General features: G+C 41.1%; 1 protein-coding gene across 6 annotated transcripts in view; it reads left to right on the forward strand.

Moving 5' to 3' along the window:
- NPL (N-acetylneuraminate pyruvate lyase) overlaps nucleotides 1-25,734 on the forward strand; it is a 39,849-nt gene extending 14,115 nt beyond the window's left edge. For 5 of the 6 annotated variants that reach the window (XM_010368922.2, XM_030935422.1, XM_010368920.2 and 2 more), the window contains 10 exons: nucleotides 258-331; nucleotides 2,721-2,808; nucleotides 8,367-8,424; nucleotides 11,293-11,368; nucleotides 13,244-13,336; nucleotides 15,068-15,216; nucleotides 15,344-15,390; nucleotides 18,958-19,042; nucleotides 21,393-21,432; nucleotides 24,330-25,734. In XM_010368922.2, coding sequence (XP_010367224.1) covers nucleotides 258-331; nucleotides 2,721-2,808; nucleotides 8,367-8,424; nucleotides 11,293-11,368; nucleotides 13,244-13,336; nucleotides 15,068-15,216; nucleotides 15,344-15,390; nucleotides 18,958-19,042; nucleotides 21,393-21,432; nucleotides 24,330-24,514 — 895 coding nt within the window. In that variant the 3' untranslated portion in view covers nucleotides 24,515-25,734. The remainder of the gene's footprint in view (nucleotides 1-257; nucleotides 332-2,720; nucleotides 2,809-8,366; nucleotides 8,425-11,292; nucleotides 11,369-13,243; nucleotides 13,337-15,067; nucleotides 15,217-15,343; nucleotides 15,391-18,957; nucleotides 19,043-21,392; nucleotides 21,433-24,329) is intronic. The other variant, XM_030935424.1, reaches the window with a different exon arrangement.
- The last annotated feature ends 1,426 nt before the right edge of the window (nucleotides 25,735-27,160 follow it).

Raw genomic sequence — 27,160 nt, forward strand, 5'->3', positions numbered from 1 at the left:
GTATAAAGCCTGTGTTGATAACTAATAGTGTTTTGCTCATAGAAGTGAGGCATACGTGGCTGAGTGGAGAAATCACCAGATTCAGGGGGGAAAAAAACCCAGGCATTATTTACAGCAGGCTAAGAATTTCACAAATGGAGTGGATTTTTAATAACTATTAGCAAGAGGGAGCAGTTTATATACCTGAGGATTTGTTGAATAATAATCTGAAAAAGACCAAATATGCCATTTTTTTCCATTTTTCCCTTGTCTTCTAGAGAAATCAACTTTTCAGTAATTGGTCAGTATGTGGATTATCTTGTGAAAGAACAGGGAGTGAAGAACATTTTTGGTAAGTCAACTTTGGGGATGTTTCTGCATGTCTCCAGCTCAGTCTTTAGAAGGTATATGTCACCTGGTTACCAGCCAAGAGGTCATAGAGTCATGGTGTCACAAGTTATGATGGAGCCTGGCTAAGCTAACTAAAATTTGTGAATTTGTAGACCCACCAATGTTAGACCTACAAAGCACCTTAAGAGATTACCTATTTGATAGTGTGCCAATACTTAAGGTATTATTTTTTATCCCCATTTAGAGATGAAAATATGTGACTCAGATATACTCTAAGTTGCCCCAGGCCTTTCAGCCAAGAAGTGGTAGAATAATAACTAAACCCTCTTAAGTAACAACTAACCCCTCTTTTCTTATTTATTTATTTATTTATTTATTTATTTATTTATTTATTTTTGAGATGGAGTCTTGCTTTGTCTCCCCCCTAGGCTGGAATGCAGTGGTGCGATCTTAGCTCACTGCAATTTCCGCCTCCCAAGTTCAAGCGATTCTCCTGCCTCAGCCTCCTGAGTAGCTGGACTATAGGCGCACACCACCACACCTGGCTAATTTTTGTATTTTTAGTAGAGACAGGGTTTTGCCATGTTGGACAGGCTGGTCTCAAACTCCTGACCTCAGGTGATCCGCCTGCCTTGGCCTCCCAAAGTGCTGGGACTACAGGCATGGGCCACCGCACCCAGCCTCTTCTCTCTCTTAAGAATGGGCTTTATTCTGTCTTCCCCGGCCTTTCAAATTGTGAATGGAAGGAATACTGTAAAGGTAGCACACAGAGAAATCACAGGACTAGCAGTTATCCCCTTTTATTTCATAGAAAGTGAAAGTTTAAAAAAATTAGATCTTGAACATTTTAAGCCTGACAACTATATTTACCTGCGATTGGGCTGTCCCTTGCGTGGTGTTCTGGGCTTTTGGACCGTTGAATGCATTTTTATTCTGAGAACACTACACCTTGGCCCTGACCTATTGCTCTGCCAACAGGAGCCCCTCCAGAGCTAGAGGTACCTGGTCATAATAATCAGAGCAGATTAAAACTTGTGTGAAAAAGTGTCCTGGGCCACATGTCAAAACCGAGACCTGATTACAAAACCATTTAATGTCCCTCTACAGCGCTAAGTCTTAGTGGAGAAGGCAGATTCTTACTCCACAAAGGGCAGCAGATCTCCCCTGGGTATGAGGAAAAAGCAGGAACATCCCTATGACAGAGCACACTTGAAGTCAAGACCCCAAAGGAGTGGTTAAAAATACTTTCCAACTCCCCTCCCCTGCCTCCCGAACCTCTCCTCTTCCAGCCCAGTGCTGAGTACTTAGAGATCCAGAGTGCCACCATATGCATCAGACCTCAGTAATGTATCCTACTGCCATAGGCATCTTTCTGTGATCCATTAAGAAATGACTGTAGTAAGCTGGGTGCAGTGGCTCATGCCAGTAGTCCCAGCACTTTGGGAGACCGAGGAAGGCGGATCATCTGTGGTCAGGAGTTCAAGACCAGCCTGCCCAACATGGCAAAACCCCATTTCTACTAAATATACAAAAAACTAGCTGGGCATGGTGGTGGGTGCCTGTAATCCCAGCTCCTCAGGAGGCTGAGGCAGGAGAATCACTTGAACCCGGGAGGCAGAGGTTGTAGTCAGCCAAGATCATACCACTGCACTACAGCCTGGGCAACAAGAGCAAAACTCTGTCTCAAAAAAATAAAAAAGAAATGATTGTAGTAGAAGGAAAAGAGGAAAGAGGATGAGTTTTGGAATCACACAACTCTGGATTCAAACTTAAATTATTTACTGTTTCAGACGTTATCTTTTCATCTGTAAATGAGAAAAATAATTTCTACTTTGCTGGGTTGTTAGAGTAAGTGGGTATGTAAGAGCACTTGGTATAAGAAATATTAATATCCTTTGTGCTTTTTTATGAAATATTTATTTAAAAAACAAGTTGTCCTAGAGCACTACCATCATGTCAAACTATAAATGGAGATAGTTTGAGATCTGTAGTATATAAAAGTACCCACATGAGTAACTCCCACTTATTTGACATCCTGGTACTGGATGGTGTTGATTTCTCTGCCATTCAAGCCCAGATATAAAACTGGGTAGTGTGTTTGGAAATTGATGTAAAATGTGGGCAGTCATCTCTGTCTTTATTTAAAGTATTTGCTGACTGTCCCTAATATCAAGGTCAGATTTATAATTACAAGTCACAATTAACCTTCCCACTGCCTTTGACAAGGTGAAAGTGGAAAAAAGATGGAGCCTGAAGTGAAAATGGAAACGTGGCATTTTCCCCTCCTGACCATCCTCAGTGCAGCGGTTTCTTACCCTGCACTTTCGGACTTGGGGTTGGAGGAGCAGAGGTGCTCCTTGGTCCCACTGACTTACTCTTTGTTTGAACAGTGAATGGTACAACGGGAGAAGGCCTGTCCCTGAGCATCTCAGAGCGTCGCCAGGTCGCAGAGGAGTGGGTGACAAAAGGGAAGGACAAGTAAGTGGCGGCATGAGGATAAAAATGCCCTTTGGTCATAGCTGTATTAAGTGAGCCTCTTCCCCAGAGGATATACCCTCCCTGCTTTCTGGTCAGAGCTGGGGCTTGAGGTCAGCTGGTGGGAAGATGAGCAGGGCCCTGGGGATCCTGGCTTCTTGGAGAAGAGCCCCCTCCCTTTCTGTGCAGAAGGGCAGCCAGAGTGCTAGACACACCTGCCACCCAGAGGTTCTGTTGGGAAACTGCTTACCTGTCTACAGGGCCAATCCCCTCACAGTTACCCGTCCTTGGGCTGAAGGATAAGAGGGGAGGGTGGTAATGGACTCTGCTGGTCACCTGGCTCTTCCACTGAGCAACTCACACCCCTTCCCTTCTCGGGATGAGTGCCTGATGCTTGTATTGGCCCACTTCTCCTTACAGGTCTCTATGCATCTGACTCAACGTGCTCTTTTATGGTGCTTCCTCTTGTGCTGTTGGAGGATTTTCTGTAGTCCATAAACTTCCGTGCAGTGATATATTTTTGTAACACCCAATTCATGCCATGGTTGAACAAACAGGATAGTATCAGTTCCAAAAGCACTTCCAGTAAACTAAGTTTGTTTTTTTGAGATGGAGCTCGCTCTGTTATCCGGGCTGGAGTGCAGTGGTGCGATCTTGGCTCACCGCAACCTCTACCTCCCGGCTTCAAGCAATTCTCCTGCCTCAGCCTCCCGAGTACTTGGGACTATAGGCACATGCCACTGTGCCTGGCTAATTTTTTGTATTTTTAGTAGGAATGGGATTTCACTGTGTTAGCCAGGATGGTCTCCATCTCCTGACCTCATGATCTACCCCTCTCAGCCTCCCAAAGTGCTAGGATTACAGGTGTGAGCCACCGTGCCTGGCCAACTAAGTTTTATTGATTTTCTGTTATGTTGTTATATGTTATGTACTGTGCTAGGCACCAGCAGTATAAAGTAAGGGCTCTGCCTTCAGGTTGCTGACCATCTGATGGGGATATTAGATCATGAAAACTAACACCCCAACCCTTCTGATGAATGTATAAAGAAAAAGGGAGTGATTGATGTTGTCTTAGGTGGAGGTAAAAGATTAGAGGTAAGTTCCAAGTGAGCAGAGGTGGTCAGTATGAAGCCCATAGTGTCCCTGGGAATCCTTAATGGCTTCAGGGCACCTCCAGTACCTGAAATTATGTGCCAAATTTGAGTGCATATCCACAGAACCATTTTCTGGTGAGGCATCAGCTTTCAGTTAATTTTGTCAGATCTAGGGTCCAAAAAGATTAAGGACAATGGGCAGAGTATGAAAACAGGAGGGCTAAGGGCACACATTAAGAACAGTACCAAAAATGAGGGACAGGAAAGGTAGGCAGAGACAGAAAGCCCTCAGAGGGTAGGAGGCCAGTCAGGAGTGAGTCCTGTCACTGCAGCCAGGAAGAAGAATGATTTCAGAGACTGTCAGTGGAGCAGGGGCCATAAAGCCCAACTGCCTGAGTTTGAGGCCCAGCTCTGCTTTTTATTAGCTCTGGGAACTCAGGCATATCACCTAACTTCTGTGTGCTTCATCCCTAAGATAGAAGTAATAATAGTACCTCACTTATGAGGTTGTAGTGAGGATTAGAACAGTGCCTGGCAGGCACAGTTCACAAAACACGTTCACACTAATGTAAGAATTCATTGTAACTATTTGCAGTAGATGCTATGTTAATTATAACATCTGTTATAATAACTATTAGACACCATGAAAGTCAGCACAGGAAGACTGAGAAGACTACTAGGTTTGACACATCATAGGAAGTCACTGATGACCTCTGAAAGAGCAGGGCCAGTCAGGTTATTGCAGAGAAGCCAGACTGCAGTGAGTTACAGAATGCAACAGACATCTGCAAGTGGGGGCAGTGAGTGCAGCTGATCCTCACAGAAAGTTTTCTGGCAAAGGGAAGGAGAGATGGAGTAGTACATTAGAAAGGAAGGAATAAGCAAAATTGAAAGAAGCATAGTTTTGTTAAGTGGAAAAATGTTGAGCGTGTTTCTATGCTGAAAGGACACTGCCATGGGAGAAGAGATTAAAGATACAGAAAAGACCGGTAAACCTTGGCTGGGTACAGTGGCTCATGCCTGTAATCCCAGCACTTTGGGAGACCAAGGCAGACGGATTGCTTAAGCCCAGGAGATCAGGACCAGCCTGGGCAACATACGGAGACCCTGTCCCTACAAAAAATAAAAAAAAATAATTAGCCGGGCATAGTGGTATGCCCCTGTTGTCCCAGCCACTTGGGAGGCTGAGGCAGGAGGATCACTTGAGCCCGGGGGGACAGAGGTCGCTGTGAGCCAAAATCACACTACTGCACTCCAGCCTGGGTGACAGAGGAAAACTCTTCTTTAAAAAAAAAAAAAAAAAAAGTGGTGAATTGATACATTTGATGGAAGGTCTTGGATAGGGGGTTTTGGCTAGGGATTTGAAATGCAGATGCTCCTCCACTGGTGATAGGATTACATCCTGATGAATTGATCAGAAATTGATTCAACTTACAATTTACATTGAGTTTTAAAGACATAACCCTGTCATAAGTCAGGGAGTGTAATGACACTTTCACACCATTGTAAGGTCAAGCCATCATAAGCTGGGGACCATCCACACAACCCAAAGTAGACAGAGTAGCTTTAGAAGACAGCTGAAGGCCTGGCACAGTGGCTCATACCTGTAATTTCAACACTTTGTGAGGCTGAGGTAGGCAGTCACCTGAGGTCAGGAGATTGAGACCAACCTGGCCAACATGGCGAAACCCCGTCTCTACTAAAAATACAAAAATTAGCTGGGCGTGGTGGCAGGCACCTGTAATCCCAACTAATCAGGAGGCTGAGGCAGGAGAATCGCTTGTACCTTGGAAGTGGAGGTTGCAGTGAGCTGAGATCTCACCACTGCACTCTAGCCTAGGCGACAGAGCAGGCCGAAGTCTTATAAAAAAAAAAAAGCAGCAGCTAGGAGGAAAGCAGATGGTGATGTAGCCCTGTGCACAGGTGGAGAGGAGGAAGGGTAAGGGAGTTTGTGAAAGCTTCTTCATCTTTGGTCTCTGGGACTCTAGTACATCTGCTCAGAACAAGGAGTTGGGTAGAATTTAGAGCTTGACAGGAATAGTCTATTTGGAGTAGCCACTCCAGATAAATGAGTCATGATAGCCAGAAGGCTTGTTGGAACCTCCTCCTGGATTGGGAGATTACTAGGAAATTTGTATTTTAAATTTCCAACAGTGGTAGCTGTGCCTAGCAGCCCAGGAGAAAGAGGAAGCGCGAATGGATGATTGGCTTCACCTAAGCCAAGAGAAAGGGGTAGTGAAGGAAGGGGTCTTGCAATAAAACTGCTGGTGAGAGTTCAACAGGTCAGTCAGCCCTCCTTTTCCCATTCAGAAGTCTTCTGTTATCCTTTAAAAATACAAAACTGATCATGTCACTTCCCAGCTAGGTCCTGTTTTACCTAAGACATAGCTAGCCAAGAACCCCTGGAGGACTCAGTGATTGGGCCTAAACAGGAATGTGGTGTCTCTGCCTCATGAGGGCATGTGTTTATTCAAGGTCCTTCAGAAGACTCACTGGGATGACTGCATTCACAGCTGAACATTACTAATCCCACTTTGAGAAGACCATTCTCACTGTGGCCTCTCCCTAGTTGGGAACATGGAGTACCCCCAAAAATGAACATCAGGGTGTCAGAGCAAATATCCCCTTTTGGCCAAATTCTGAGGAGATTTGCAAAATAGGAAATTGCTTTTTATAGTGAATTCACTTCTCACAGGACTAGTTCCTGGTTGTATTCTTTGAGGAAACTCTTTATTTTTATCTCCAACCAAAAATATCTCAGTATCATACCTATCTTCATGCACATATACCACCAAACACAGCATCTAAAACAATGCTTAACCAAAATAAGTACTCATATATTGTTTAATCAGTTATTGCTTTTCAAGTTCTGTTTGGTTGAACCTTAAATTCTATTCCCTGAACATTTTTTAAAATGACTAATGATTCTTTACTGTTTTCTATATTTTTGCAGCATTAAAAGGCTCTATTCTTTTTTTTTCTTTTTTGTTCTCCCAAACTTGTTTTTTTTCTTTAAGTCTCTATTCTTAAGGCTTAACAGTAATAATTGCTAATATTTATAAAGCATTTACTATGTCATGTACCATGCTGTGTTTTACTTGCATGAACTCACATAATCCTTACAATAGCCCTGTGAGACAGGTAATGTTATTATCTGAATTATTACAGGAAGTTGAAGTTAAGATGTTCAGTGCCTTTCTGAGGAGTTCACAGCTGGTTCGTAACAGTCAGGATTCCAGCTCAAGACTCTAACTCTGGGATATAAGTTCTTAACAGCTATGTTGTACCACCTCCCAATTAGATTTCTTCCCTAGTGCTTGATTCACCATTGGCATCTTGATTTTTTTTAATTTACATTTGATCTAAGTCAACAAATATTAGCCAATGCCAGATACATGCAAAGCACTTTCATATGAATATATGCAATATCATTTACGTACAAAAATCATATGTAATATCTAACACATAAATTGATTCTAACCATGATTAAACTAGATCATTTACTTCCATTAGAATTTATTTGTTATTTATTTTATTTTTATTTTTAATTATGTTTTGAGACATGGTCTTGCTCTGTTGCCCACCCTGGTGTGCAGTGGCATGATCTTGGCTTACTGCAGCCTCCACCTCCTGGGCTCAAGTGATTCTCCCACCTCAGCCCCCAAGTAGCCAGGACTACAGGCACACACCACCACACTTGGCTAATTTTTTGTATTTTGGGTAGAGATGGGGTTTTGCCATGTTGCCCAGGCTGGTCTTGAACTCCTGAGCTCAAGTAGTTCGCCCACCTCAGCCTCCCAAAGTGCTGGGATTGTAAGTATGAGACACTGCACCCAACCTAGAATTGATTTTTAAATTTTGTGTCTTTTATCACAACTTAGAAATGTTTTATGTAAGCATGTATATAAGATTAATTTCTACAGACTCCAATTTAAGATAATGGGCATGGACTAAATTATCTCTGTGATCCTCTGCCTCTAACTTAATGAGAGATGAATCCCATTTACGTACACGTTTAACAGTTTTCAGCATATATTCCTGCTGTTAGTGATATGAAACCTCCATGATACTGAATGAACATACCACCTTCCCACTGGTTCTAAATGAAGGCATTGCAGAAATGGCTGTATTCCTACAGAAAGGAAGAAATGGAATACCATTTTAACCTTGCCTTTAAATACCTCCTCTGGGGCTGAATATTCTCTCCTGTGAAATCAGAATCATCCTAGACATGGTCAAATCACAACCAACCTCTCAGTAACATAACAAGACTTTGATATCAATGACCTATGTTAAAAAGATCACCATAAGCCCCTTTAGGTAGATTAAATATATTGCTATAGAACTTAAATAAGTGAGATTAATAAGGTGTCAGTTAACTGCTAAAACCAGCACAAACCAGGATAGTGTAGCCCTTCTGCATGCCTCTAAACTCTAAGCGATGCAGCAGTGTTTTTTCTTTTGTAGGCTGGATCAGGTGGTAATTCACGTAGGAGCACTGAGCTTGAAGGAGTCACAGGAACTGGTATGTATGCAGCTCCATCTGGGAGAGACCACTCAAGGGGCCTCAATTTTTATGCTGCAGTTAAAATCAGTACTATATTTGCTATGTAGTGGATGGTGTGCCTGAAGAGATAAGGTGTGGGATCTCAGGGGCTCACTGCCTAGAAGCAGGCATTGAGCCATGAAGAAAGGATTGTAGCTCTAAGTAATGATGACTATAGGATAGGAGATGGAGGCACCTTCCTCCAAGGAGAGTAAGGATGGATGCAGCTGTAGCTGAGTTTGCAGGTAAGGAGCAGAACTGAGCCAATTTCAATTTTCTCTGTGAAGTAGAAGGCAGTGCCATCTGCAGGGCACAGGTGGACAAAGCATAGAGTAAAGACTTTAAGAATGGCAAATGCGAATTCTGCATTGGAGAAAGGGGGAGGGAGCTAAAACACAAAAGGATTGCTTGGTGGTACTGAAGACCAACTTAAGTTGTAAGTTATAAATTTGTCATACCACCCTTCAGCACAGTTGTGGAATTTTTTTTTTTTTTTTTTTTTGAGACGGAGTCTCGCTCTGTCGCCCAGGCTGGAGTGCAGTGGCCGGATCTCAGCTCACTGCAAGCTCCGCCTCCCGGGTTCACGCCATTCTCCTGCCTCAGCCTCCCGAGTAGCTGGGACTACAGGCGCCCGCCAGGTCGCCCGGCTAGTTTTTTGTATTTTTTAGTAGAGACGGGGTTTCACCATGTTAGCCAGGATGGTCTCGATCTCCTGACCTCGTGATCCGCCCGTCTCGGCCTCCCAAAGTGCTGGGATTACAGGCTTGAGCCACCGCGCCCGGCCGGAATTTTTTTTTTTTTCTGGGTACACTCTTTAGCCAGAATATAGGAACAAGAACACAGACAATCGGATTGCTCCAGCTTTAGGGCTTAGCAGGTTAGGTGGAGCAGAAACAAGACAGGAAGCGGTTAAATTTCCTGGCAGAAAAGCAGGTGGTGTGGTGATTCTGAGGCCTGGGTGAATTGGTTAAGAAAAGAAGGCACACACTTTGGGAGGCCGAGGCAGGCGGATCATGAGGTCAGGAGTTTGAGACCAGCCTGACCAACATGGTGAAACCTTGTCTCTACTAAAAATACAAAAAGTAGCTGGGCATGGTGGTGGGCACCTGTAACCCCAGCTACTCAGGAGGCTGAGGCAGGAGAATTGCTTGAACCCAGGAGGCGGAGGTTGCAGTGAGCTGAGGTCGTGCCATTGTACTCCAGTCTGGGCAACAGAGCAAGACTCCATCTCAAAAAAAAAAAAAAAAAAAAAAAACAGCACAAAGATGTTCAAAATTGTTTATCAGAAAGCCCTGTACCTGGACTGCTACAAATTAACCAAGTTTCCAGAACTTAGATATATGACTTTTTCTGGCCCAGCTTCTTCTGAATGGGTTTTGCTTGTTTTGGCTATTTGGATTTAGAAATGGGATGTGTAATATACTTGCAAAAAATTGCAATTTAGTGCTTTAGGCAAGATGCAAAGGAAGATCTATCATTAGCCATAATAAGTGTGGAATCATAATTTAGAGACTTGAATTATTCCTCTTACATTTGATTTGCTTCTCTTACAAAAGGTTTTTCAACTAAGGCAGTATGGTGTAGGGTATATATTTTTTTTTATCTTTTCAATTGCTTCTTTTCCAATGTATAATACAAATTTTAAAATATCATGTAATGATATGAATGACAGTATCATCCATTGGGCTGAACACCCAAATAGTATAGAAGTAATCTTGGAATGAATAATCCTCTGGAATAGGGATAATCTCCTGGTACAGGGGTAGTCTTGCCAAAGAGACAATAACATTGGCATCTTCTTAGCCATAACTCTTTATTGGATGATGCTTGAATGGACATTGCCATCAACTCTCTTAGGTGTTTCCTCTTTCCTTGCTTTCAGCTAAGGTTACTCTTCTGCTCTTTTTCTAAACAGAGTACTAATCAAATGATTTAAATATATCACATTCTGATCCTGTGTTAATGAAATTATTCCCAGTGCCTTAATTTGGCTATATCCCAGTCTTCTCCTTTTAACTATTCTAGTTTACTTCTGCAGAAAGATAATCACGTCTATTAGATATAGATATTACAAGTCAAAGTCTCAGAAGGAAGCCCTTTTCCCTTTTTAGAGAGTAGGGCATGTTCCGAAACAACCAACAAGCGTCTGCTGGTTCCTTGCTATGTGCCAGGCACCATGATTGACCTGGACTCAAGGGTAAGCAAGATCTGAGCCCTGCCCTGAGGGACTTACACTCTAGTTGGAGGACAGTCACCATACACAACTGCCTTACAACCTGGTAGGTTTAGGTATTTTACTTGAAATAGATACATAGTGTTATAAGGGTCCAGCAAGAGGAAATGTTACTTTTTTCTGGAGGAATTTGAGAAAATATCAGAAATATGGGGCAAAGTATCTTCTGTGATGTATATAATCTTTTCCTTTTCAGCGTGTCTCAACTGCATTCCCAATCTAATATAAATTTTTAAATATGACTGTCACGTCATTGGACAGAAGAGACAGTATCAGCAATGGGCTAAACAGAAGAGAAATTACATCAGCAGATATCTCGAGTAACAGTTACAACTTATCAAAATGAACCACTTACGTCTCCTTAGCAAGGTTTTTTGTACTGACAAAATATGAAGTATAAGATTAAGTGCACAGCTCAGCTTCATCAAGGAGCTCTACTTTGCGACCAGGGATTTTCCTGGCAATGACATTCATTAAATTTGGTTAATTTTCCCACTCTCCAGTGGTACATCAGTTGGCAAATTTGAAGAGCTTGTTACTGATCTTAGTATCTAAGCTATAGGTGACTGTAGTAAATCACTTGTTCCAATATGGTCTTTTTTCTTCCTTTAAAGGCCCAACATGCAGCAGAAATAGGAGCTGATGGCATCGCTGTCATTGCACCATTCTTCCTCAAGCCATGGACCAAAGGTAAGTAGATAGGCCTGAATGCATGGCAGCTCACATGGTCTACTTCTTGCCTCCATTCAAAATGGTTATATTTAGTTTGTGAAAGTAAAGCACTATAGATTGGAGGCTTAAAGTTGCAATGGTACAGTGGTTCTCTGAAATATTTGCTCTCCCTGGATCCTTAAAATACTTCAGTTCTTTTGCCCAGTAATCGATCTGATTGGGTCATCTGCTGAGCCCCGGTTGATGGATAGATGCCTATGTTTGGGTCAAGTGTCTGCTCCTGGACCAGTGAGTTGCATAGGGTGTCAGTCACATGGCAAAGCATGGGACCATTTTTCTTAGAAGAATATAAGTGATGGGCATTTTGAGACTACACATCCTATTCAAGGTTGAGTGAATGATGAATTTTAAGAGATTTCACAGAAATATTCATTGCCTTCCAAAATACAAAAGTATTGCTTTCTCTTTCTCTATTGTCTTCTCTGTGGAAACTATTTATGGTGTCTAAGTATACCAAGTCTTTTTAATCCTTTTTGATTAGCAAAAAAAGAAGTATAAATTTTAGAAGGATAAAAACAGACACTATTTGCCTACATGATTAAATAAATCCATAATTAAATGCATAATAGGTCTAAATCGTCATGAAATATCACCTATTATTGATACATAGAAAATAATTCATGTAAGTAAGCAATTTAATATTTATATATTGCGAGTTTAAAATGAACATTTTTAAAGTTTTTAAAATTTTTTAAATTGTTCTTTAGAGATGAGGTCTTGCTCTATTGCCCAGGCTGGAGTACAGTGGCATGATCATAGCTCACTGCAGCCTCGAACTCCTGGGCTCAAGCAACCCTCCTCCATTGGCCCCTCAAGTAGCTGGAACTTACAGGCACGTACCACCATGCCAAGCTAATTTTTAAAGAAATTTTTGTAGGGACGAGATGTTGGTATGTTGCCTAAGATGATCTTGAATTCTTGGCCTTTATCCTCCTGCCTAAGCCTCCCAAAGTGCTGGGATTACAGGCATAAGCCACTGTGTCCAGCCCAACATTTAAAAATTTTTTCACATGGCTTTACACATTTTTACATGAATGTATTTCCTAAAAGGAAAAATAATGTATACATAATAATTTGTCAGAAATATTATCATAGACTGAATACACATCATAACAGTATTCGGATGACGTATATAAAATTCTCCTGTTACCCAGTGGCATCCAAAGCATTGGAGTGCTGCTGGACCTATCATCTGCAGTAGCGTTGCAGGCGAAGCTCACATGAGATGATGCAGGAAACGCCACTTCCTCAGCAAACCAGAGTGTGCTCTCTTTTGTTGTATCTGGATTTCTCCCCAAAGGGAAAAGTACCAAATTTTGCTGGAATTCTTGCAAAATGTGCCACTGTTCTTGCAAAATGTGCCACTACTCCTATAACTTCCCTCTTGAAGCAGATATTGTTTATCTTTTTGTTACAGGGTTTTCTCAATTAAAATCTTATTATTGTCCTATAGTAGTCTCTGTTGTTTACTGTCCACACTTAGCCTTTTTGGAGTAAGAAGACAAGAGTCTCATGTGATGGACTTATGTTTTTCATCATCATCTCTTAATATATGGGAAGGTTTTCATCAATTTTTTAATAGAGTTTAGTATGGTAGGAGAATAATCATCTTATTTTGGGCTTTCTACAGAAGGAAAATAAAACTTGAAGGAAGTGAGTTGCAAAAACATTGCAGCAGCAGTAGCAGGGATGGTAAGAGTGGCTGAGAATTTGAGGCTTCTGAGAAACATGGTTGCGTTTCATCAGATGATTCGTTTTTTTTTTTTTTTTTTACCAGGGAAAGCCACTGTTTTACACCTGTTCTCACCATGACTGTTCCTGCTGTTCTTTCAGATATCCTGATTAATTTCCTAAAGGAAGTGGCTGCTGCCGCCCCTGCCCTGCCATTTTATTACTATCACATTCCTGCCTTGACAGGGGTAAAGAGTAAGTACTGCTTCTTTTGATATTTCTTTCCTTCCAACTCTCACATTTTACCCTATCATGCTGAGAAACTCCACTCCATCCCACCCTACCCCATGCCACAAAAGCACACCACCATTGACTGGGCAGTTCCAGTTGCTTCTAAATGTCACTCTAAAGTCCCAGGCCTTATCAATCATTCACACTGCTGTGTAATGGAAGTTGTTAGGTATGAAAGGAAATCTGATCTCTGGGCACTTGTAGCACATACCTTTCGTCTTTACCACACACACCCCTTCTTCTTATTGAGAAGACATGAGTCTGTAAGCCTCACTAGGAGAGGAGTGTGTCTACCTTGAACCTATTGTATTCTTAGTGCCTATAGCACATAGGAAAGTCCTCTGATCTCTTCTGACTTCTCTTCTAGCTTTTCTTTTGTTATTACTGTATTTCTCCAGAGAGAAGAGTTTTATAATTAGCTGAAATTTCTTAGATTATTTTAAAAATCCCACTCTTTTCTAAATTCCATTAGAGGAAAAATGGAGGCTGTACTTTATAAACATTCTGAAGGGAAAAAAAAAACAAAACTGCTTTTCCTGTTCTCTACTTTCATACTTAGCACTCAACGCAAAACATTTTACCTCTGGCCACCAAAATGCGTGTGGGCATTTCTCCCCACCAACAACCAATTCTTCATCAGAGACGAACTGGGTGTCCTCTAATTGGATTCAGTTCTGACACTGGCTACTGGAGTTAGCATTGAATCCCACAGGTTAAGGGCTTAGTCCCACAGTACTGCCCCCACTTCAATGCCAATCTCAAGTCCCAGGTTGTGGCCTGTACTTCCTACCAGCTGGCTATAAATCAGGGTTCCAATTACCTCCTCCTTGGGTTCAATTAATGTGCTACAGCAGTTCGCAGAACTCAAAGAAACACTTTACTTACTATTGCTCATTTATTACAAAGGAAACCGATAACCAGAAGAAGAGATGCATAGGGTAATATATGTGTGAAGGGGCATGGAGTTTCATGCCCTCTCTGAACAAGCCATCCTCCAGGCACCTTCATGTGTTCAGCAACACAGAGTCCCTGTCCTTTTGAGTTTTTATGGGGTCTTCATTATGTAGGCATGATTGAGTACATCATCGGCCATGGGTGATCGACTCAATCTTTAGCCCCGCTCTCCTCCCCAGAGGCCAAGCGTGTGACTGAAAGTTCCAACCCTCCTAAGTACATAGTTGGTTCCCCTGGCAACCAGCCCTCATCCTGAGGCTATCTAGGAGATCTAGTCATCAGTAAACTTCGTAGCATACAGAAATACACATATCACTTTGGAGATTCCAAGGGGTTTAGGAGATTTGTGTCAGATGCTCCTATCTCTCAGGAAGTTACAAAGGTCTTGGGAGCTCTGTGTCAGGAATAAGGGTCAAAGACCAAGTGTTAGAATAAAATACTCTCCTAGCACCCCTGTCTACAAGGGTTTTAGGTACTTTGTCTCAGGAACCAGGGACTAAGACCAAATATATATTTACACTTCACAAATATCCATCTACTGCCTTCAAGGAATGGGAAGTTTAGGATTATAATTGGACAAGTACATAGGAGCTGCTAGTCAGGGAGAAGTGATTATGCCTAGTCTGCAGTCAGTTCTGGCTGACAGCAGCTTGTGGCAGCTCACTGCAGATACGTGGCACTATATGAGATGTTATTTCCTGGAGATGTGCAGATTGATGAGGTACTTGTTATTTTGAGCAGTTCGTGCTGAGGAGTTGTTGGATGGGATTCAGGATAAGATCCCCACCTTCCGAGGGCTGAAATTCAGTGATACAGATCTCTTAGACTTCGGGCAGTGTGTTGACCAGAATCGCCAGCAACAGTTTGCTTTCCTTTTTGGGGTGGATGAGGTAAGTCACCCCCTAGCATGTTGCAGCAGGTCAGTTCCCTCCAAAACAATTTGTGTAGCTATTTATATAGTAGCATCTCTTTTCTTTCTCTTTTTTATAAAAGTGAATATTCTTTGTTTCTGATTAGCAACTGCTGAGTGCTCTGGTGATGGGAGCAACTGGAGCAGTGGGCAGGTAAGCATGGCTCATTTTTTCACAATGATTATAAAGTCCCCCATAAAGGTATTCATCACCAAAGTAGCTGTATTTCTTTTTTGTTGTTGTTGTTGTTGAGACAGAATCTTGCTCAGCTGCCCAGGCTGCAGTGCAGTGATGTGATCTCGGCTCACTGCAAGCTCCACCTCCCGAGTTCATGCCATTCTTCTGCCTCAGCCTCCCGAGTTGCTGGGACTACAGGCGCCCACCACCATGCCTGGCTAATTTTTTGTATTTTTTTAGTAGAGACGGGGTTTCACGGCATTAGCCAGGATGGTCTCGATCTCCTGATCTCGTGATCCGCCCACCTCGGCCTCCCAAAGTGCTGGGATTACAGGCATGAGCCACCGCGCCTGGCCCAAGTAGCTGTATTTCTTACATTTGTATCCTTTCTAATAGAAGTTTCCTTTCTTTTCCACATTCTTCCAGTGAAAGGGATTAAATAGTGCTTAGTTGTTTGTTAGAAATTCAGTCATTGGGCTGGGCATGGTGGCTCACACCTGTAATCCCAGCACTTTGGGAGGCCAAGGTAGGCAGATCACTTGAGGTCAGGAGTTCGAAACCAGCCTGGCCAACATGGTGAAACCCCCTCTCTACTAAAACTTTTAAAAAATGGGCCGGATGCAGTGGCTCATGCCTGTAATCCCAACACTTTGGGAGGCTGAGGCAGGTGGATCACGAGGTCACCAGTTTGAGATCAGCCTGGTGAAACCCTGTCTCTAGTAAAAATACAAAAATTAGCTGCCTGTAATCCCAGCTACTTGGGAGGCTGAGGCAGGAGAATTGCTTGAAACTGGAAGGCGGAGGTTGCAGTGAGCTGAGATCACACCACTGCACTCTAGCCTGGGCAACAAGAGCGAAACTCTGTCTAAAAAAAAAAAAAAAGAAGCCAGATATGGTGGCAGGCACCTGTGATCCCAGCTACTTGGGAGCTGAGGCATGAGAATCACTTGAACCCAGGAGACAGAGGTTGCAGTGAGCTGAGATCAAGCCACTGCACTCCAGCCTGGGTGACAGAGCAAGACTCCATCTCAAAAAAAAGAAAAAGGATAAAAAAGAAATTCAGTCATTGTTTAGAAGCATCTGTTGCAGTCAGAGGTGAGACACATGAGCACATGAATTGAGCACATGCACAGGGCCTAGACCTTAGCGGGAACTGACGCTTAGTGCTATAGACCCTGGTGACCAGTGTCTCAAGGATGGACTCACACTTTGTGAGTTCTATCTTTGTCAGAAGTTATTTGGTTACAAGTAACAGAAACCCATTTAAACTACCTTATGTACAAGAAGATACGTTATTATAAAATTCTGGGAAACCACATAGAGCCCAAGAGGAGGATGTAAAACCAGGCCTCAGAGAAGATAAAAGCCAAGAACTGCAGAATCTCAACACCCAAGGCAGATTATCTTCCATATGTGGTTTTTTGGAGAGACCAACCACTGTATCTTTCTGCACATCTCTTTATTTCTCTTCTCTCTCTCTGTATCCAAATGGGCTTTCTCTGCTTCAGCATGCACATGGCCAATTATGGCTGCCCAAGCGTGGCATTTTGGGACATCATTAGATAGCACTGCCTAGGCAAGTGTCCATGTCAGGTCCAACCAGAATCATGTGGCCCAATGCCTACTTAGCAAAAGACAGGCAATTCAATTAGCATGTCCACTGCACATGTTAACTTAATTCATTAGAATATGTTTCCAAGCAGATTGAATTAAATGTTTGCATTAACTGAAAGGTACCAGGGGAGCAAAATAACATTTATAACACGTCTTGGTGAGCCTGGCTGTGAGGAAGAGTGACTGAGTTGAATAATATAAATGGCTTGTTCACCAAGCCAAGATGGCCTATGACAGCCATTGTAACTACAGGGCTATTTCTACTGAGGAAATTTGAATGTTGTATTTGCTGACCACATGTGTTAATTCATTCTCACATTGTTATAAAGAAATAACTGAGAAATGTATAAGAAAAGAGGTTTAATTGGCTCACAGTTCTGCAGGCTGTGCAGGAAGCATGGTAGCATGTGCTTGGCTTCTGAAGGAAACTTTCAGTCATGGTGGAAGGCTAAGCAGGCACATCTTACGTGGCCAGAGCAGGAGGGAGGAAGTGAGGTGGCACACACTTTTAAATAACTGGATCTCACGAGAACTCACTATCGTGACAATGGCACAAAGGGGGATATGTTAAACCATGAGAAACTGCCCTTGTGATCCAGTCACCTCCCACCAGGCCCCACCTCTAGCACTGGGGATTACATTTCAACCTGAGATTTGGGCAGGGACACAGATCCAAACCGTATCACCATTAAACCTTTTTCCGCCTGGAAAGTCTTACTTTTTTGGCTCCTGCTTTTTGGCCTCCATACTAAGCATTTTAATTTTGTCAACATAATCTATAAGGCAAGTACATTTGGTTAAACTTCATTTCTCCCTAGCTATAATCACCTTTCTGTCTAACCAAGGATAAGCCTAAGACCACTGGGATTCAAATTTTAGTATTCTGAAGCTCCTCAGACATTGTTCTTCCTCACTGTATTACCAGAAGATAACGTGAGCTTCACATTCCTGGAATTCCTTGCTGTTGACCCCGGTTCTACATATATAAGTCCAACAACATTTCTGTTATTGGTACATCAAGATAAATACATATTCTGATACCGACTTACTATGGGAGAAGCCATTTGAATTTAAAGAACTTGGGGAAATATCCTTATTATGAGTTTCTATAACCTTTTACCTTGCCGGTTTCTCTAAGAATTCAGTGATTTATTTAAGATATTTATCTTTATAGGTAGAGTTGGAGAGTTTTATAAGTCCACAAAAATATTTTATCAGATCAAATAACTATTCTCACCTTCATTTTTGTTGAATTGTTATAGAAGACAACATGAAGCAATGGAAAGTTTTTGTAGAAACTCTGAAGCCCTTCTTTAATCAAAATAAAAACCAGGCCTACCTTGCAGGGTTTTACAAGGATTAGACATGATTTATGTCAAGCACCTATAATATAATAGGCACTTAGTAAATGATCCCTCATTTTATTATCATTATTATTAATATTACTATCTAGAAACTAGTTTTTAAGTAATATACCCATGAGCAAGGAATATGGGTAATTTGTTAGGATTTGCCCCTGCTTTCATGGTGCTCCGTCCACCCAGTGTTTCAGCATAAGGCTTTTAGGACTCACCTCAGATGCTACATTTTATCCACAGTTCTTGTCTAGCATTGCACCTGTGTGTACCCTAGGGCAAGAGCTGGCCTCAGTCGCTTGCTAGCAAAGACACCTCCATTTTTTTTCTTTATCTTTTTTCCGCTTTTCTTCCTTTATCCCCTTTTGTCTCAATCCCTTCTCTGCAGTGCTGCTTAGTATTGCTGGAAAACTCAGAACTGAAGACAGTCTGATCCCCTAATAGATTAGGACCCAAAAAAAGACTTTAGGAGGACTAGGTGTATTTTTTCCCTTTTAAACAGCAGAGGGATTTGAAGATCTGGACCTTTCCTGTTGAGTTATTGAACCTACAGTATTTGTTATTGTCTTGCCAGTACCTATAACTACCTGGGAAAAAAGACAAACCAGATGTTGGAGGCTTTTGAACGAAAGGACCTCTCTTTAGCCCTGAACTATCAGGTAAACGTTTTCTTCCCTTCCCATAAATCACAGCCTTTTTTCTTCCCCACTTGAGGATTCTTTTTCTTCTCTCTACCATGCCTGCCCTCATTATTGCCCAGCTGCCTCTTTCTTTACCTTTCTTCTGTTTTGTACTTTTTCTTGTCTAAAACCAAAGAAAGCTGTCCCCATTTTCTGTGTTCCCGACATGTCTAATCAGGACAGGACCCATACAGGGATGGCTCCTCTCTTCCTCCTAGAAAGGATCTTATTTTTACTCTATCTTCAAAGTACTTTTGTGACTATAATATAATGGCCATAGATTTCTGGGAAAATGACCACAGGCTGTTCCCTTGAGGACATCACACCAGAGTTATCACAGAATATGAGGAAGCTATGAAGATGGTAACCTAAAATGGGGAAGGCTTCATTCAAAGTCAGGGCAGGTCAGTCTTTTTCACCCTGGAAATGTGCTGAGAACTAGAAACATCCACCAGGAAAGAAATAAGAGCCTAGTGAGTGATCCAAAGTAGATACAGGATTTGAGACAGGAAAAAAACCCAGCAGAAGCTGATATGTTGCTGGGAAGACTCCAGAGGACATAGTGGCTGCTGTGAATGTTCCATGGAGGACAGCCTAGCCATCCAGGGAAAGAAGAGCCTCAGTTGAAGGGTGGAACAGTCTCAACAACTTGTTCTTTTTTATTTAGAGATAGGGTTTTGCTCTTTGCCCAGGCTGGAGCTCAGTGATGTGATCATAGCTCACTGCAGCCTTGAATCCTCCTGGGCTCAAGCAGTCCTCTCGCCTCAGCCTCCTGAGTAGCTGGGACTACAGGCATACGCCACCATGCCCAGCTAACATCTGGTTCTAACACATGGTTCTAAAGTGTAAATGGAATGAAGTGGCAGAAAGTAGGGTAGACATGAGAGCAAGACTTTTGGGGTCTGAGAGGCATGAGGATTTTCAGGATAGTATAAGTGGTTGAGAGGTGTATCCCAAGAAAATAAGTGGGAATGGAAAGACCTGACTGAAGCAAGTGGTTGGTCCTAATAAAGCTTGGCTGTGGTATCTTTCTGAACAGGACAGGCTGCCATCAGGGTATTCAGAGATTACAGATCAGAAGTACAAAGCATCCTGGGGGTTAAAGGGAGTGACCTGCAGCCCTAGCCCAGAGAGAACATGAAGAAGCAGAATCCAGAGTGGTTAATTATTCCCTACCCATAGGCCTCAAAATTGAGCCATTATAAATCTTCTTCTTCCTTAAAGTTTAAATACCATATGTAATATTCACCTTTATCTATCCTCAGACCAGCTGAAACTAAGAACAGGAACAAGGTAGGGATCTAGGAAGCTATGCCAGATCAACTAAACATTGACAAGACTTTGGTTTAGATAAGGGTAAGAAGAATGAATTGTGCATACTCTGCCATCTCCTTGCACTGATGGTTCCCGCCACCCTGCCCAGTTTCCTAGAAAAGTTATTTCTGAAAATTCTAACCTGTTCTGAGCAGAACAGGGAAATCATAGATAGAGTAGACTAAAGCAGCTATAATGTTGACCCTTCCATTCAATGGCTTCTCTTATTGCTTGATCCAGTCTCCATCTTTTTTCCCCTTTTAGTTCCACTCTAAATAAAACATCCCATTGAAAACGATGTTGGTAAGGAACTTAGTTTACCACATTCTCTGTTTCTTCTTAAGAAGGCACGTGTGAGCGAGTCTTATTTACTCAGTACATAATTTCAGTGAAGGTGGTTTCTGCTCTTAAAGAGCTTTTAGTCAAGTGAAGAAGCAGACGAAAAGTTAGGGCTAAATTGATCTCGTTCACTTTAATGTACTTAAGTGCCCTCTGTTTTATTTACATGAGTGAAATTACAACAACCTGCACCTCCACTTCACGCCAATTCTTATGCTCATCAATTTTAGAAAACAGCATTTATGGAAGTTGAGGATCTAGAAATTGATTCCCATAAATCTTAACCTTGGCCACGTGCTCCTTAGGCATCCTGGAAGGTACCCCAGAGCTATATGTACCTGAGTTTAAAAACCACTGCACCAACTGATAAGTTTACCTATGTAAGCTAGATGGATAAGGGGTGTGATTCCCATCTTTACTCTCTTGTAGAATTCCATCATTGAAGCTTCTTTTCTGCATGGGCCCATTCTGTAAAGCCTACATGTATGAAAAGATCTTACCTTAGCCTGGATGGATCCCAGTCATCTTCACTTGGCTATTTTTCTCCACTCTGACAGACCTTTAGTAAATGAAGGTGTGCAAACTTTTTAGGGTTTCTGTAATTTGACTTCTACATTATTTACATTGTTTACACAGTTCAATAATACTAACTATAGATATGTTTGTTCTTTTCTAGTTTTGTATCCAGAGATTTATCAACTTTGTGGTCAAACTAGGTAAGTGCCACATGTCTTCTGCTTTGTTTGCTGCTGGAGACTGTAAAGAAAATGGAATACCATCACTTTCTCTGAGGGTTCAACAAGAACTCTCTTTTAATGGTCTGCTGCAAGCAGAGTTCTGTTTCCCTTATTAGCCCTCGGGGCCAACCATATAAAACTGTGAAGTAAACCTAGTTGGAAAATCTTTGGCAGCCTTCTCCATTTTAGCACATACTTACCCCATTTTCCATTCTTTCTCTCCTAAACCGTCAGCACTCCCTCCCTTTACTTGCCTCTGCTTATTAAAATTCTACTACTGCATTGAGGTTGATTTCAGCCTAAGTGCTTGGAGGAAGGCAGTCTAAATACAGATCTTACTACGTTGTGAATGATTGACAGCTCTCCCAAGAGTATTTACAATTTAAACAGAGTTTATTAACACAAGTAAGCTTAAATGGATAGAGGTTTGGATAATATGACAAAGTAAAATTGGGGAGCAGTGGTGGGGAGAAATACAGTGAATTTGAGTAGAGAAACCTCTCCAGAGTGTCTTAAATCTCTCATAACAAATGACAAATGCCACCATCCACTCTTCTTCTGCAAGAGATTGGCCCTTGGGCCAATTGAATCTGCGTTAATGCAGGAAAATTTTTAAGTTTATTTTTGGCAGGCCTCCCTGCTCTCTGTCAGTGTTCTGCATAATCCTGGCAACTCCTCCCTCTCTCCCAAGCACCTCTTGTGTGTTATGCCCCTCATTCTTGTAGGGTTCTCAACCTGCTCTCTTCCTCCCTCAAGGGCATTCTGTTTGTTTTTCCACTTTCATGATTTTTGCACATTTGTGTGCCTCCAGTGCTGTGAACTACCTGTTGTTCCCTTGTTCTAAGCAATGTTTTCACAAAATTGTGGGTTTGGTGTGATAATTATTATGTTCCTAAAGCACATTAAAATAGGTATTGAACTATTAAAATTTTAGACAAACTAAAAAATTGATGTGTGCAGTAGTGCTCACTTATCTCAGGGGGATATGTTCCAAGATGACCAGTGGATGCCTGAAATTGCAGATAGTACGAAACCTTACATATACCATGTTTTTTTCCTGTACATACGTACCTATGGTGAAGTTTAATTTATAAATTAGGCATAGTAAGAGATAAATAGTAACTAATAATAAAATAGAACAATTATAACAATATACTGCAATAAAAGTTATATGACTGTGGTCAGTCTCTCTGTCTCTCAAAATATCTTATTATTTTTGGACTGCAGTTGACCACAGGTAACTGAAACCATGGAAAGTGAAACTGCAGACAAGGGAGGCCTACTGTATATTCAATCAGGCTAATATTTTCCTTCCCAATGCTCAGTTTTTACTGTAACTAAGTTAACTTAGCAAAAGAAAGTTAGTTCTTATATCTTGAATCTGAAAGCAATAGCCAGCTAAGAAAACAAATTACAGACATTTTAGAAGATGGGGATTGGGGATTATGATGGATAATTATTAGTTATGCTTTTTACATATTAACAGTGTACCTGATCTTCCATCTGCCTCTCCAATCTGAAGGCTTTGTCTTTCTTTAGTTCTGAAAAAATTCTCTGTTATCCGTAAAGAATGTTTTGACTGCATTTACTCAAATCTGTCATTCTGAAAGTCTATTAGTTGTATTTTGGATTTTCTCAATCTGTATCTCAATTTAAAAAAAAATATTTAACATATCTTTCTATGCTGTATTCTGGATTATTTCCTTAGCTCTACCTTGAAAATCGCTAATTCTTTAGCTATGTTTTCACTGTTTGATTTCCCTAAATATATATATTTTTCAATATTTCTTGTTGATTGTTTTATACTCTACCATTCTTCTTGTAGCCTATGACTTCTATTCCTCCTTTTATCTCTGAGAAGTCTCTTTCAGAATTTTCTGTCATCTACTATTAGGATGTAAGTTTTGCCATTTTTGAATGTGCTAGTTCTCATGCTGCTGCTTATCTTCATGCGCTTTGTAATTTTTAGCTTTTCAGCTCCTCTTCAGAGACCATTGTTTTCTGGGTAACCCACTGAACATTAGGTTGTAAGGTACCCTATCAAGTGGGTTTACATTTGCTTCTGCTAGGACACTGTAGTTCCACCAGTTCTAACCAGTCTTTGGGTTAATTTCTTAGTATAGTACCTATACTAAGTGTGTAACGTACATTGGGATCCAGCGTTCACCTTTGGCTCAGGCTTGAGATTTCTTTCATGAGATCGTTTCCATCCACAAGCCTAGTAGAAGTCAAGCTTTCTTCCCTATCCCCAGACCAGTGGGCTGGGTTTTTTTTATTGCTTTTCATAGAAGGCTGACTACCGGTTTTACATAGGGAGTTTAATTCCAACTTCTCACCATGCACAGATCTAAGGCTTCGTTTTCCATTGCCATCCCAGCCGTATAACACCAGCATGAAAACAGCAGCGTTGAGTCATAAGCCACCTTAAGTACTGCATTTCTCAGGGACTTCCTAAATAAGCTTAAACTAAATTTCATCCTGGCAATAAAGTCCTACCTCCTTTGATCAACAATAGTATATTCCTGAATCAGATTATCCTCAAGGGCTGTTTGGCATCAGCTTCTCCTCACCTTTCTGACCTCTTTATTCCTGACACCTTTGGCTTCTCCTTCTTGGGTTTAAGATTAACCTTGAGTCTTCGTTTTCTTTTACTGTGATCAACTTTTAAAATTTTCCAGCATTTCTATGTGTTTGAAGCAGGAAGAGGGATTTCAAATGATCGCTCATCTGTCATATTGACTAGAAATGTTCCCATCTTTTGTTTTAATCTTACCTTGTTGTAGTAGTTGCTGTTAGCATATGATCTCCTTCTTTGGGATGTTTGTGGAGAGACAGACAGTACCAGTCATGTTTCCTAATTTATTTTTCCTGTCTAGGTTTTGGAGTGTCACAGACCAAAGCCATCATGACTCTGGTCTCTGGGATTCCAATGGGCCCACCCCGGCTTCCACTGCAGAAAGCCTCCAGGGAGTTTACTGATAGTGCTGAAGCTAAACTGAAGAGCCTGGATTTCCTTTCTTTCGCTGATTTAAAGGATGGAAGCTTGGAAGCTAGCAGCTAGTGCCTCTCTATCAAATCAGGTTTTGTACCTTGAGACATAATCTACCTTAAATAGTGCATTCTTTTCTCAGGGAATTTTAGATGAACTTGAATAAACTCTCCTAGCAAATGAACTCGTGTCACATCAATCGACAAGCATTGAGGTACCTATTGTGAGCCTTAAAAAGTCTTATTTTGTGAAGGGGCAAAAACTCTAGGAGTCACAACTCTAAGTCATTCATTTCACAGATTTTTTTGTGGAGAAATTTCTGTTTATATGGATAAAATGGAATCAAGAGGAAAATTGTAATTGATTAATTCCATCTGTCTTTAGGAGCTCTCATCTCAATTTCTGGTTCCTAATCCTATTTTAAAGTTGTCTAATTTTAAAACACTATAATATGTCTTCATTTTAATAAATATTCATTTGGAATCTAGGAAAACTCTGAGCTACTGCATTTAGACAGGCACTTTAATACCAAACTATAACATGTCTCAACTATATATGACTCGAAATACACCAGCTCATCTGGTTGCTCAGTCTAACTCTAGAATGGATGCTTTTGAATTCATTTCGATGTCACCACTTTCCTCTCTTCAGAAACGTTGGGTCAGGTGAGGACTTGTTTCAGTTCCTATAACTAAGTAAAGGGCAGCTTTCTCATAACAAAGGAAAAGGTCTTCCCCAAAGATGAATTTAAGTCTCCACTTTTTGCTATACAGAAAACTCAAAGTTTCAAAGAACCAAAGGGCTCTTCCTCTAGGCACCACAATCTTCCCCTTTCTCCACTGAGAAGACTGTCTCTCCCACAGGACCCTAAATTACTGAAATCAAAGGCCGACTTCCTTTCTGCAGTGAGCCTAGAGGCTACTGTTACTATCCTGTCACACTTGCAACCAGTTACTTTTCTTTAGTGATAGAAGATTTGGGGAGGACCCAAAGGACTCACAGCTTTCTCTCCATACCTCCTTTTACTCTTTTCTTTCTGTGTAACATATCAACAACTGTTTAATCTCCCTTCTAACAAACCTTGATGTAAGCTTTCTGATATCAAAGTATATTGACAGTTAACCCTTACTGATTTTAAACTTGACTATCCAGTCTGTTAATTACCTAAGATTTTGTTTTCATTTCATCTCTAATTGTTTTGGTCATTGGCAGAGAAAGAGTATTTGAAATTCATATCAGTTTAGCTCCTTATTTTAATCTCTTTGAATTAAAAATAACACTTTTTCAAAATGCAAATTTGAAATTATAAGTATACTTCAATTATCTTTGCTAATCCTCTCTTTAATTAGCTAGTTAAAAGTTGTTATATTTATATATCCTCAACCCTCTTTTTGCCTTTTTAGCTGTTAATTTCCTGAAAGAAGAAAATGAGTTTTTTGTTAGTTTTTGGTTCTGAGGATGTGATATCCTTACTTAATGATACTAAAGCCAAATTTAAATTTTAAAATTAATTCTTGGGTATCCAATAAACAAATAACTATTTTTCTATTTTTGCTTTTGTGAAGTCAGTGCTTAGAGGATTTTTAAGATGGTTAATGAGCTTTTGTGAACATAAAGGGAGATATGATTTTAAAATGACCAGGTCTGAGTTTAGCTCTGTTAACATCCAGTAGCTTAGAAATGAATACATATAGCAGTAGGCTATTAATAGTGCACTTAGCAAGTAAAATTTTGGAATACTATGAACTTATTGTTTTGTTTATAATATATTCCTAAATTGTTTTTAACATTAAAACTACAGTAATGGCATGTGAAATATTTCATTCAACACAGTACTAAAAGCTGATTTCCAGCCTCTTTGTTTCAAGATAGAAATCTGAGATCAGTCCATTGGGGATGGTTGGAGGGACAGGAGTGATTTTAGGAATTGGTTTTACTTAGGATCTCTCTTGGGTTTATTCAAAGACGTAGGAAAATGCCATGGGGGTGAGGTGGCAGTAGGGTGGGGGGCAGTGGGAGTAATGTATATTTTTTCCTAGAAGGGTTATTTGCCACAACTTGAGAGAAATTTCTTCTTTCTGATCACCTGAAGGGCACGGAAAATCCAAACTCTTAGGAGGTTGATGTCTAAGGCTGGGTTGAGGGACTTTGCGTAGTGACTGCAACCCAAGCTTAGGTACCCACCTGAGCTCACCAAGGCTTTTCATACAGGGGAGATGGAGTTGGATCTACAAACCCATCAAATCAAGTAGAGGAAACAACACATCCAAGCCATTTAACCATTCCCTTATCACATGCTGGCTCAACCCTCAATTTCCTCCAGTGAAAGTAAGAGGGAAACTTGGAACCAAAATTATGCAAATAGCAGAGCTAAGCCCCAGGTAGAGGCAGAGCACTACCTCACACTTTGGGTTCCTGGGGCTGAGAAATGGCTATCTGGGTGAACAAAAAAACCCAAATCGTAGTTTCTCTGTGAACCCCCTTGGTGACTCTTAGGAAATTATTTGATATATAATACATTTTAGCATTTTAAGTTACACAACCAGAAGGAGAACCCTAAAGCATTTTCTTAAGTCTTAATCACACAATTAATAAATATAATGGAATGGATTCAACAAAATACATAGAGAACTATATCCCACAGGATGTGTTACCTTTATCTGTAGACCAGTTACAGAGAGTGTTGAAGTTTTATTCCAGAGGGACCACCTAAGGAGA

Source organism: Rhinopithecus roxellana, chromosome 8 (assembly GCF_007565055.1).
Source record: "Rhinopithecus roxellana isolate Shanxi Qingling chromosome 8, ASM756505v1, whole genome shotgun sequence".
NCBI lineage: Eukaryota > Metazoa > Chordata > Mammalia > Primates > Cercopithecidae > Rhinopithecus > Rhinopithecus roxellana.